The sequence below is a fragment of the Rhinatrema bivittatum genome, chromosome 1 (genome assembly GCF_901001135.1).
Source record: "Rhinatrema bivittatum chromosome 1, aRhiBiv1.1, whole genome shotgun sequence".
NCBI lineage: Eukaryota > Metazoa > Chordata > Amphibia > Gymnophiona > Rhinatrematidae > Rhinatrema > Rhinatrema bivittatum.
This window is the reverse complement of record NC_042615.1, coordinates 522300233-522312259: the sequence shown is the minus strand read 5'-3', so window position 1 is coordinate 522312259 and position 12027 is coordinate 522300233. Positions and strand designations below refer to the sequence as shown.

The 12027-nt window shown below is 46.1% G+C and overlaps 1 protein-coding gene across 5 annotated transcripts in view; it reads left to right on the top strand.

Annotated features, from left to right (window-relative positions):
- The window catches only part of PIP5K1B (phosphatidylinositol-4-phosphate 5-kinase type 1 beta), a 303447-nt gene that overhangs the window by 240566 nt on the left and 50854 nt on the right, over nt 1–12027 (top strand). For all 5 annotated transcript variants that reach the window (XM_029612941.1, XM_029612950.1, XM_029612975.1 and 2 more), the window contains one exon: nt 5709–5793. In XM_029612941.1, the coding sequence (XP_029468801.1) occupies nt 5709–5793 (85 nt within the window). The remainder of the gene's footprint in view (nt 1–5708; nt 5794–12027) is intronic.

Genomic DNA, 12027 nt, shown 5'->3' with positions numbered 1-12027 from the left:
GTCCCAAAGAAGGAAGGATCCTTCCACCCATCTTGGATTTGAAGAAGGTGAGCATGGCTCTCAAGGTGCTCCGCTTTCGAATGGAGACCCTGCGTTCTGTCATTGCAGCGGTCCAAAAGGGCGAGTATCTGGCTTTCCTAGACCTGAAGTAAGGCTATCTCCATATCGGGATCCGTCAGGACCATCAGAGATTCCTTAGGTTCATGATCATGGGGCAACATTACCAGTTCTGTGCTCTACCTTTCGGACTGGCCACGGCACCTTGGACCTTCACCAAGGTTATGGTGGTGGTAGCAGCAGCCCTCAGGAAGGAGGGGATTCTGGTGCATCCCTACCTGGACGATTGGCTTATCCGAGCGAAGTCGGAAGTTCTGTGCTCCCAAGCAATGGATGTAGTTTTATGTCGCCTGAGATCCCTGGGCTGGGTGGTCAACCTCGCCAAGAGCCATTTAGTCCCTTCCCAGGTCCTGGAATTTTTGGGAGCGTGCTTGTGATACCCGAGTAGGAAAGGTTTTTCTCTCCGGAGACAGGATTCGCAAGCTGCAGGATCAAGTCCGGAATTTGCGGCGAGCCTTGGTGCCTAGAGTCTAGGATTATTTACAGGTTCTTGGTTCCATGGCATCTATATTGGAGCTTGTCCCATGGGCCTTTGCGCATATTGGACCTCTGCAAGCCGCATTGCTAGCCAGCTTGAATCCGCTGTCGGAACAATTCCATCTTCCGCTACTGCTTACAACCATCACCAGGTTCAGTCTGTCGTGGTGGCTTGCTCACGGCCATCTGGAGCGCGGGATGAGTCTGGAGGTCCCCCGGTGGATGGTGGTGATGACCGACGCCAGCCTGTCTGGCTGGGGGGCAGTGTGTCAGTCCCGAGCAGTTCAGGGCCAATGGTCACCGGTGGAGATGACTTGGTCGATCAATCACCTAGAGACAAGGGCTGTTCGGGCGCTGGAGATCTTCCTCCCCCTACTGCATAATCAGGCGGTCAGGATATTGAACAATGCGACGACCGTAGCCTATATCAACAGGCAAGGAGGAACCAAGAATCATCCTGTAGCTCTCGAAGCAGCAATGTTATTATCCTGGTTGAAACAGAATTTGGAGATGTTGGCAGCTTCTCACATAGCGGGATCAGCCAACGTACAAGCGGACTTCCTCAGCCAACAACAGCTAGATCCAGGAGAATGGGAGCTGTCCGAAACAGCCATGCATCTGATCTGTCACAGATGGGGCGAACCTCATATGGACCTGATGGCAATCCACTCAAATGCCAAAGTTCCGTGCTTCTTCAGTCACAAAAGGGATTACGGCGCAGAGGGAGTTGACGCCTTGGTGGTCCCTTGGCTGGTCGACGTTCTTTTCTACGTGTTTCCTCCTTGGCCGCTAGTGGGCAAGATTATCCGGAGGATAGAGCTTCACCCAGGACGAGTGATTCTCGTGGCTCCCGAGTGGCCTCGAAGGCCTTGGTTTGCGGACTTCGTGAATCTGGGTCTGGACGGGCCCCTACGGCTGGGCCATCTTCCTAATCTCCTGCACCAGGGCCCTATAATTTTCAATCAGGCGGATTGCTTTGTCTTGTGGATTGGCTTTTGAAAGGAGACAGTTAAGGAAGAATGGCTACCCGGAGGCAATTATATCTACCCTGCTGCGGGCTCGGAAAGCATCAATGTCACAAGCATACACTCGTATCTGAAAGGTCTTCGAGTCCTGATGTCAGCTTCAGGGGGTACATCCTCGATGAGCGTTGGTGACCCTTGTTCTTTCCTTTCTGCAGTATGGCCTTGACAAAGGGCTGTCTTACAATTCCCTGAAGGTTTAGGTTTCGGCTCTGGAATGTTTGAGGGGCCCTATCCAGGGTTCTTCCCTGGTGACTCATCCGGATGTGGTGCGCTTTCTCAGAGGAGAAAGTCTCTGTCCCTCATGGAATCTAAGCTGGTGCTCCGTGCATTGTACGAAGCCCCCTTCAAGCCACTTTGAAAGATCTCACGCTGAAGGTTGTTTTTTTGGTGGCTATTTGCTCCGCCAGGAGGGTATTGGAGCTTCAGGCCTTATCCTGCAGGGAGCCTTTTCTCTGCATCTCTGATTCCGGAGTTTCACTACGCACAGTTCCATCCTTTTTACATAAGGTGGTCTCAGCGTTTCATCTGATCCAATCCATGGAGCTTCCAGCCTTTTCGGACACACAACTGAAGGATCCTCAGGCGAAGGAGCTGAGGCGGCTGGATGTTCACAGGGCCTTGTTGCTCTATTTGGAGGCTACCAATGGTTTCCGATTGTCAAATCACCTGTTTGTGCTGTGGCACGGTCCGAAGAGAGGCCAGAAGGCGTCCAAACCTGCTATCGCTCGTTGGCTGAAGGAGCCCAGGAGTGGTTGACGGCATATATATGCCATGGTCGATCACTCCCAAATGGGCTGAAAGCTCACTCCACCAGGATGTAGGCAGCCCCATGGGTGGAATGTCAGCTAGTCTCCCCGCAGGAGATCTGCAGGGCGGCTACCTGGAAGTCTCTACACACTTTTTCCAGACACTACCATTTGGACATCCAGGATTCGAATGCCGGCAGTTTCGGTGTCAGTGTCATTCGAGCAGGGCTCTCATGGTTCCGCCCTACTTAGGAAAGCTTGGGTACATCCCAGCTGTCTGGATTGATCCGGGTACCTACAGGGAAAGGAAAATTGTTTTTTACCTGCTAATTTTCGTTCCTGTAGTACCACGGATCAGCCCAGATGCCCACCCAATGAAGGGGTTAGGGGTGTGTGTGTGTTTGGAAAGCCCACTCCAACTATTCTATTCTTTGTAGCCCCTTTTTTCTGAAGAATGGCACGAGCTTACTATATGGTTTCCAAAACGTTCACATTTTGAAGTTTGGTTCTTCATCCTCTGCTGGTTCAAGGGGTAGAGGGAAGTTAATTGAGTTACATGGTTTATTTGAATACTATTGTTCTGCTTGGGTACGAGTAAATACTGAGGAGCAGCAGGTGGCACACCAGGTTATGAGAGGACGCTCTCGAAGTTTTTCTTTGTCTTCATCTGCTGGAAGGGAGGCAAAACCCAGCTGCCTGAACTGATCCGTGGTACTGCAGGAACGAAAATTAGCAGGTAAGAACCAATTTTACTATATAACACAAAACAAACATATAATCTTATAAGCATGTTTTCATGTTTATCACTTACTATCTTAGGTTCTGGTTACTAACAATTGCACAGATTTTTTGTAATTGCATTTAAATTTGTACTCCCTTTTTTATATAGAAAGAAAAGTTAAAATAAGCAGCATTGGCTTACTTTTGTGTGAGGCAGTATTTTGTATTGTTATGTTATTTTGTGTTATTTGCTTAGCAGAACAAGGAAGCAGTATTTTGACAATTTCCAGCCTCTAGGATCTACTAGGTAATTAACTCCTGACCTACCCGGCCAGATCCCTTTGACATCTGTGCTCCCCATGTTCTCCCTTTCACTAAAAACATGACAAGACATCATCGTTCTTTTATTATTATTAATAAATAAATAGATCGTTGTTCTTTTGTTGTCCTCCCAGTGGTTAAGTCTTCAATTCCCTTCTGCTCCACCCCCAGCTCTCACATCCCTGTCTTCCCAGCCCCCTGCCCCATTGGCTTTCACTCAGGAAATTGCTTTGGTCCGAATCCGTTCTATGAATGGACATCCTGGAGGAGGGCAGGAGGACATCAAAATAACACTACAGCCAAAAACGTTCAATAAGTGAGCTATTATAATAAACACAATTTCTACAATCTTTAGTTGTATTTCTGTCCTAAGAAGAAATAAGCATTTGCATTTTTTTTTTAACTGCGCCTCCCGTTTAGACACTTCTACTTTACAATGCAGCTCGGTCATAGAGAAGCCGCTGTGCTCTTCATCATGTTAACTTTGTTTATATATAATTATACAGCAGCACATGGATTAAAAATCTGAAACATGTGTACCCCAAGAGTATATACAATAACCAAAAAAGAGAACATTATGCAAAAATTTACAGAATTATAGCATCTTATCATCAATATTGCCTAAATTATAAAAAGATTTTAATAAGTATTTTGTGTTTGCATATTTTATTTTATATAATTCATACACAGCTACATCCCTGCTACCGTGGCAGAGATTTTAATCACTGCTGGCAAAAACATCAAAACAGTAAGCATACAAAAAAAATCTAGTTTGTGAACCCTTTTCACCAAAATATACAACAAAATGCTCATACTGGGCCAGATTTTCAAAAGGTTACACACGCAAATCTGGAGGATTTATATGCGTAACTGGCCTTACGCGCGCCAGGCCTATTTTTAAAAAGGCCCGGCGGCGCGCGTAAAGCCCCGGGACGAATGTAAGTCCTGGGGCTTTACAAAAGGGGCGGGGCGTGGGTGGGATGGTCTGGGGGTGGGGCAGGGGCGGGGACCAGAGGCCTGCAACACAGCGGCCATTGCCGCTGTGTCGAGGGATCGCGTGCTGGCAGCCTGTCGGCACGCGCAACTTGCGCCTGCCCAGTCGCAGGCGCAAAAGGTAGGATACAACTTTGGGGAGGGTTACTGTAGGGCTGGGGGGGAAAGGTTAGGGGAAGGGGTGGGAAGGTCAGGCTAGGGGGAAGGGAACGGAGGAAGGCAGCGTGGCTTGGCGTGCACAAGGTGCACAATTGTGCACCCCCTTGCGCGTGCCGACCCCGAATTTTATAACATGCACGTGCATGTTATAAAATCGGGCTACATGTGTGCATGCCGGGTAGTGCGCACACATGTAGGCCGCGCGTGCAGGTTATAAAATCTACCCCACTATGTCTTAAATGCAGCTCAAATCAACCAACTTCTTTCCAATAGGATAATTGGAACCATACCAGAAAACTGAAATGCTTGTCCCTTTGTAAAACAAGTTTAAATGTCAGAGCTGATCGTAACAGCATCCTGATTTTAATATCAAAGCAGATTATATTAGATGAAAATAAAGTACTGGCCATAATAAGATTATTATGTTTTAAACTGAACTTATGTTAAAACCATCTAGAAAGGAGATCTAGGACGAAGACCAACAGCAAGCAGCATAAAAGTGTGGCTAGAAAAAACTTTTAAAAAATCGATATGCAAACCAAGGTATTTTCTATTTGCACCATTTCTTTCAATGTGAACTAAGGTACTAGACTAAAGCAGGAAAGTAACATCATTTATCTGAAAATAGGCCATCCCAAAATGAGCTTTATAAATTCCAAAGAAATTGGATAATGCAGCTAATCCAAATCCCAGTGTTTTCTTTGCCCTAGTCCAAGAAGAAGTATCTTTAAAATCTTGAAGCAGCCATGACCTCTGCCTCAGGATAAGGAAGAAATTAACGATTTCCACTCCTTTCCAGGAAACATTAAAGTATCTCAGCTTTCATAAAAGATAATGAAGTCGTTTTTAAGCATTGAAGTCGCACTGTTCTAAAGCATCATTGCAAAAATCTCAAACAGTTAATCAGTTCGGCGTAAATATTTTCACTAAGGGCGTTATCATCTGTCCCAGCTCAGTGTGTTTGTTGTGCACAGCTAGAAAATCGCAGCTGGCTAGGAAAGAATGTCTCAATATTTTCTTTTGTGAGTCAGGGCAGGGTATGCATTTGTGAGATAACATGCTCCAAATGTAGCACGCAGCCTTGGCACATGCGCCGAGAAATGTTTTTGCCTCCCTTTTGTTTTGACCCGCTGCTGGTTTGTGTTTTCAGGATACTGTGTCAGTCCACCGACCGAGCTTTTATGCAGACAGATTTTTAAAGTTTATGAATTCCAGAGTCTTCAAAAGAGTGCAAGGTGAGTGTGCGATGCAGGCCTGTTGCCTTGGGTGCAGAGGCACATACCGAAGGTCTCCGGCACCCTGGGGCCGATGCATTTGTGTTGTCTCCCCTGCACCCCCCTTCCCTGTCTCCCCCCCCCCCCTTCTCTCCCACCATTACCCACCAGTGCATCATCACATGGCATCACTGTGTGGGGTCTCTTTTCACTGGGAAAGGGCAGGAACTCAGCCAGTTCATCACCACAGGGAGCCGCCCTGCAGGGCCAGTACTAACTTTTTTGCAGTCCTGTGGGAACAGTTACTGTGTTGGCCCTTCATTTATTTTATTTAGTTATTTATTTATTTATTTACATTTAATTTGTATTCTTTTTCTAATCAGGGTCGGTGCAAGGGTATTAGGCTCCCTAAGTGAACCTTACAGCTTACAGCTTTATGCCCAGCCTTCCCCCCCCTCCACGGCATTTATAATAAAAGATTTTACATGAAAAAGGACACTCAAAGTACAGTCTTATGAAGTAAAAATATCACAACAGCATGTATATTATTTTTACATGCAGTGTTGTGGTATCAACCAGAAAACTGCACAAAAGCCAAAAAGACACTTGGAACACATATGGTATTGGGACTATTGTAACGCATGTTAGGTGTGGGCTTGGTCCTCAGAAAGCCATGAGCGAACTAAATTACAATTTCAATATAATAAACCTCCCATTCCAAAACAGCACTAACTGTCAGCACTCAGAATCCTATGAAAAGGTGACCTGCAAACTTTACAGCAGGCTCTAAAACACCAATATATCTCCTACAAGGAAAACAGAACAAACCAAACTTCTACAGGTCCCTGCATTGAAAATAACACATTAGCAGAATACTTGACCTCCGTCACAAATGCAGAACACAGACAGATCCTCCCCAAATACAGAATAAAGTGACCATAATGTATAAATGGAAAAGTGCAGACTTGAAGGGGTATATTTTATAATGTGCGCGCGCTTCCTGGCGCACACACAAGAATGTGCCGATTTTATAACATGCTCACGTATGTGCGGGCGGCGCACGCAAGGGAGGGGGACTTTTGCAATTTTCGCACGGCGATGCATTTTGGCCTTTCCCAGTTCCCTACACCCCCCCCCCCCCCCCACATACACATAATCTCACTTCCACTTCCCCTTCCCCTTCCCTCTCCTCTCCACTCCCGAGCTACTATAAGACGCACCTGACCATAAGACGCACCTAGAATTTAGAGGAGGAAAATAAGAAAAAAAAATTCTGTCCCCATGATGGGCTCTGTACAGAGCTCCCCCCTGGTGGCTGTCCGTGGGATATTTTTTTGGTTTTGTTTTTTATAGTAAGGCAGAGAACATCCACACAGGTACTCACTGGTTTTCTCTCCCTCACAATCATACATAGGCTCTTTCACACTCACTAGCTCTCTCCCCCATTCACCTCACTGGCTCTCCCTCACATATACACATACCCACAGACAATCACACACTCAGACTCTCTCCCTCATTCACACAGCTCTCACACCAGTTATTTTAAACTTTCATGACTGCTCCAAAGTTCAATAATAAATAGTCAGGGTTATATTACATTGATTAGGAAAGCAATTTGCTCCTAATATTTCAACAGGTAGCCACTTAATCAGCACAGGCAGTAATTCTGTTTGCTTTTCATTAATTTTAGCTGTCAAACTGCTAATCAGTTCTGAAAAGCCACATTGCTTCATATGCAAGAAACATTTTATCAGAAACACTGAACCACACAAAAAACTAAAAAAGCAAAGGTCTGTGTCATGTATTCTCCATCCCGGGCAGTATACCACCCCCATGACCCTCCAATACATCCAAACAAATGAGAAGGAAATAGCCTGCACCAACCACAAACCCCGATGCCATGTATCGTCCTCCGCCGACAGAGCCCGAGCTCCCCGCTGGTCCACCATTCCCGGGGTGCATCTCACTGCGAAGATCGGCGTGGCGCAGGTCAGACATCAGCTGTTAGAACCGCGTGCGCGACGGAGGCCCCTCCAGTTCAAACAGCTCCCTGCCGGTCTGCTGTTCCCGGAGTGCATCTTGCTGCGAAGGCCGGCGCAGCGCAGGTCAAATGTCAGCCATAAGAACTGGAGGGGCCTCCGTAGCCCACTTGGTTCGGGCGGCTGATGTCTGGCCTGTGCCGCGCCGGCTCTTGCGGCGGGGTGCGCCCTAGGAGCAGCAGACCGGCAGGGAGCTCAAGCTCCGCCGGCGGAGGATGACACACAGCATTGGGGCCCATGGTCGGCGCGGGCCATCTCCCTCGCATCTATCCAGACACACCAGAGGGTCGTGGGGGGCGGTATACATTTGACCTGCGCCGTGTGCTGATTGAGCTCAGTTGGGGGAGGAGGAAGGGGACGGCGCGCGAGACGGGAGAGACGCTCCATTCGCTCCATAAGACGCACAGATGTTTTCTCCCCACTTTTGGGATGGCATATTCCAATTGCTAAAATCTCAAAATAAATTTTTTTTTTAACCTTTGTTGTCTGATCTTCTTATTTTTCTAATCAGTTGGTCCCAGTCTCTTTTTTCCACTTCTCAGTCTTTCCTAATTCTTTCTCCAGGGTTACTTTTCTCTTTCTGTTTCTTCTCTTTCCTATCTTCTTCCCTTCCTCTCTCTCACACACACACAAAGACTCATGCTTTCACTCACAAACTAGCTTACACCCACAAGCTGTCACTCTCACATATTCTACCACACACACAAACTCTCATTCATACACCTACTTTTCCATTCTCACACACAAACACACAACACCCAGGCTTCCATTCTTGCCCAAACACACACACTCAGGCTCCCATTCTCTCTCTCTCTCTCTCTCACACACACACACACACACACACACATATAACAACCTGGTTCCCATTTTTATACACAGAAAACACTCAGGCTCCCATTCTTTCACACAGAAAACATTCAGGCTTCTATTCTTGCACACACACACAGCCAGGTTCCCATTCTTTCACACACAAACACCCACACTCAGGCTCCCATAATTCTTTCACACATAAACACCCACACTCATGCTCCCATTCTTTCACACATAAACACCCACATTCATGCTCTCATTCTTTCATACACACGCACACACACATAAGAACATAAGAAATTGCCATGCTGGGTCAGACCAAGGGTCCATCAAGCCCAGCATCCTGTTTCCAACAGAGGCCAAAACCAGGCCACAAGAACCTGGCAATTACCCAAACACTAAGAAGATCCCATGCTACTGATGCAATTAATAGCAGTGGCTATTCCCTAAGTAAAATTGATTAATAGCCATTAATGGACTTCTCCTCCAAGAACTTATCCAAACCTTTTTTGAACCCAGCTACACTAACTTCACTAACCACATCCTCTGGCAACAAATTCCAGAGCTTTATTGTGCGTTGAGTGAAAAATAATTTTCTCCGATTAGTCTTAAATGTGCTACTTGCTAACTTCATGGAATGCCCCCTAGTCCTTCTATTATTCGAAAGTGAAAATAACCGAGTCACATCTACTCGTTCAAGACCTCTCATGACCCACACATACCCGGGCTACCATTCTTTCACACTTACATATGCATACCCGGGCTCCAATTCTCACAGGCAAACATCCAGGCTCCCATTCTCATGCACAAACAACTACAATCAGGCTCTCATTTTCACATGCATGCACTGGGCCTCACTGCCAAGCCAAACCCCTTTCTCCGCCGCTGCGGGGATGGGCTTCCGTGGCAGCCTTGCTTCCATGGGGGCCTTCTTCACTGCCACGGAGATGGGCTTCCATTGTGGCCTTGCTTCGGCAGGGGATTCTTTTTCGCCACCAGGTGGTATGGGCTTCCCCAGCTACTGCGGGCCTCCTTCTTTTCTACCACCGGACAGGATAGGTGCCCCTGGTGGCAGAAGAACCTTTTCTTCTTTGGATGGGATGTGATCCCCTGTCGTCTTGGTGCCTCTACAGTCTGGTGCCCAGAGCCCTTGGCCCCCCTGGCCCCTCCCTCACTACACCACTGCTTGGATGTGGTCTAATTTCATTGTATCACATTTTACTCTTGTCTATTCCAGACCCAGTTTCTGGAGGGAGATTTTTGGCTAGTTCTGGGCTTGGAATTCAGGTCTCGCTGCCTTGTGTTCTGTATTTTCCTGCTTTTTCCTGATAAAATCAGGCTGTACATGTACCAGAATGCATTTGAAGGTGGGATGTCTGAAGACATGGGCTATCCTGGTGGCTAATTGGCAGGGATGAGTTTCTGGATTGATTCCCTATCTGCGACCCTTTTTAACATATACATGCTGCCATTATGCCACTTACTTGCAGGGCTAGGAATTATCCACTACATTTACGCCGACGACATTCAACTAATTCTACCCATAGAGGACACTCTAGAGAAAACATTAAACCTAACCAACATGTACCTAAGCATTATAAAACAACTACTGACACAAATGGAACTTGTAATTAATATTGATAATACAGAATTTCTTCACTTAGAACGAAAAAATTCTGAAATCAGTCAAACATCAATAATACTCAAAGACAACCAGAAAATTGAACTACCAGAAAAAGTACGTAACCTGGGAATAATAATAGACTCTGAAATCAATCTGAAACAACACATATCACTAAAAGTAAGGGAAGGTTATGCAAATCTCATAGTACTCAGAAAACTTAAACCACTGCAAACTCAAAATGACTTCCGAACAATACTGCAGGCACTAATCTTCTCCAGCACAGATTACTGCAATGCCCTTATGCTAGGACTACCTAATACAACATTAAGACCACTGCAAATACTTCAGAACACAGCAGCTAACTGGAAAAAGAAGGAGGGACCATATAACTGAAACCCTAGCAGAGTTACATTGGCTACCAATTGAACACAGAACTAAATACAAAACCCTATGTATCATTCACAAACTAATTTATGATGAGAAATCAGACTGGTTGAACACAGCATTACGGGTACACACTCCACACAGGAACCTCCGCTCAGCAAATAAAGCACTCCTAACCATTCCATCAGTTAAAACAGCAAGACTGACACAAGTGAGAGAAAGAGCCCTATCACTAGCAGGACCCATAATCTGGAACACAATGCCTCCAGAGATCAGGCTACAAGTGATCTCAAGACATTCAAGAAAAACCTAAAAACATGGCTTTTTAAACAAGCATTTTACAAAGAGACGGGAGAATAGAGAGAAATATTTCAGGAAAAGACAGAAAGGCACCGACATACAGTCCTTAGGACTATACAGTAGATTAGTCTATGAACTCCACACCACAATAAACCATAACTATAATACTATGTGTAATAAAACTACCGGTGTAAGTACCTTGGTACAATTGGTCATGAACTACTTCGCTAAATGATTATGTCTAATGATATATTGTAACCGAACCTTTGACGGCACCTGTTAGAATGTACTATTGTACACTTTTACCTACATTAAACATGTGCCTACATGTAAACCGTTGCGACGGTATTTAACTTAGCAACGGTATAGAAAAGTTTTAAAATAAATAAATAAATTCCCTAATCAGGTTTTTCATTCTCTGGGTGGGCCGGAGCTGGGTAATGCCATGAAATCAGCATTCACAGCCCCTGAAGGGAGGGAGCGAATCAGTGGGGACACCTAGTGGCTGGAGGGTGCAGGAAGTAGCCCTGGTGCATGACCCCTAACCCTGGACTTTTGCTACAAAAAGAGGAATAAAGGCTGTTGGGAGGGGACAAAAATAAGGAAAAAATATCCCTAGATAGGTGCAAATGAATGCTTATGGTGCTGGATCCCAGCCCTAGTTCCGAGTGAGCTGGAAAACTGAAAGAGCAGGAGGAAATGACTGAGCCCAGAAAAAAAGGAAGCCCAGACAGGTCCCAAAGTGCCCCCAGCTCACTTGGCAGCTCTGCTCGCATTAATTTGCAGTAGGACATGAGGGGCCCCTTAACTCAGAAGAAGTGAGCTCAGTCATGCAGCATGCAGAGATTCAGTGCTGGGGCTCATACAAAAACAGGATGACTTTTGTATAATTCACCAAGCTTCGGTATGACCGCCCTTCTGGATGCTGAAGAGATAGTGGGGGAGACTAAGGACAGTTGCAGTCAGGAGGCAAGTTCAAGTCATTCCAGCCCAGAATCAGACGTTTTACAGGAGGTCTGCAAGTAATGAGCCTGTGTACCTATAGTTCTCCTGGAGTTTCAACAAGGTTTTTTTTTTTGGGGGGGGGGGGGGGGCATA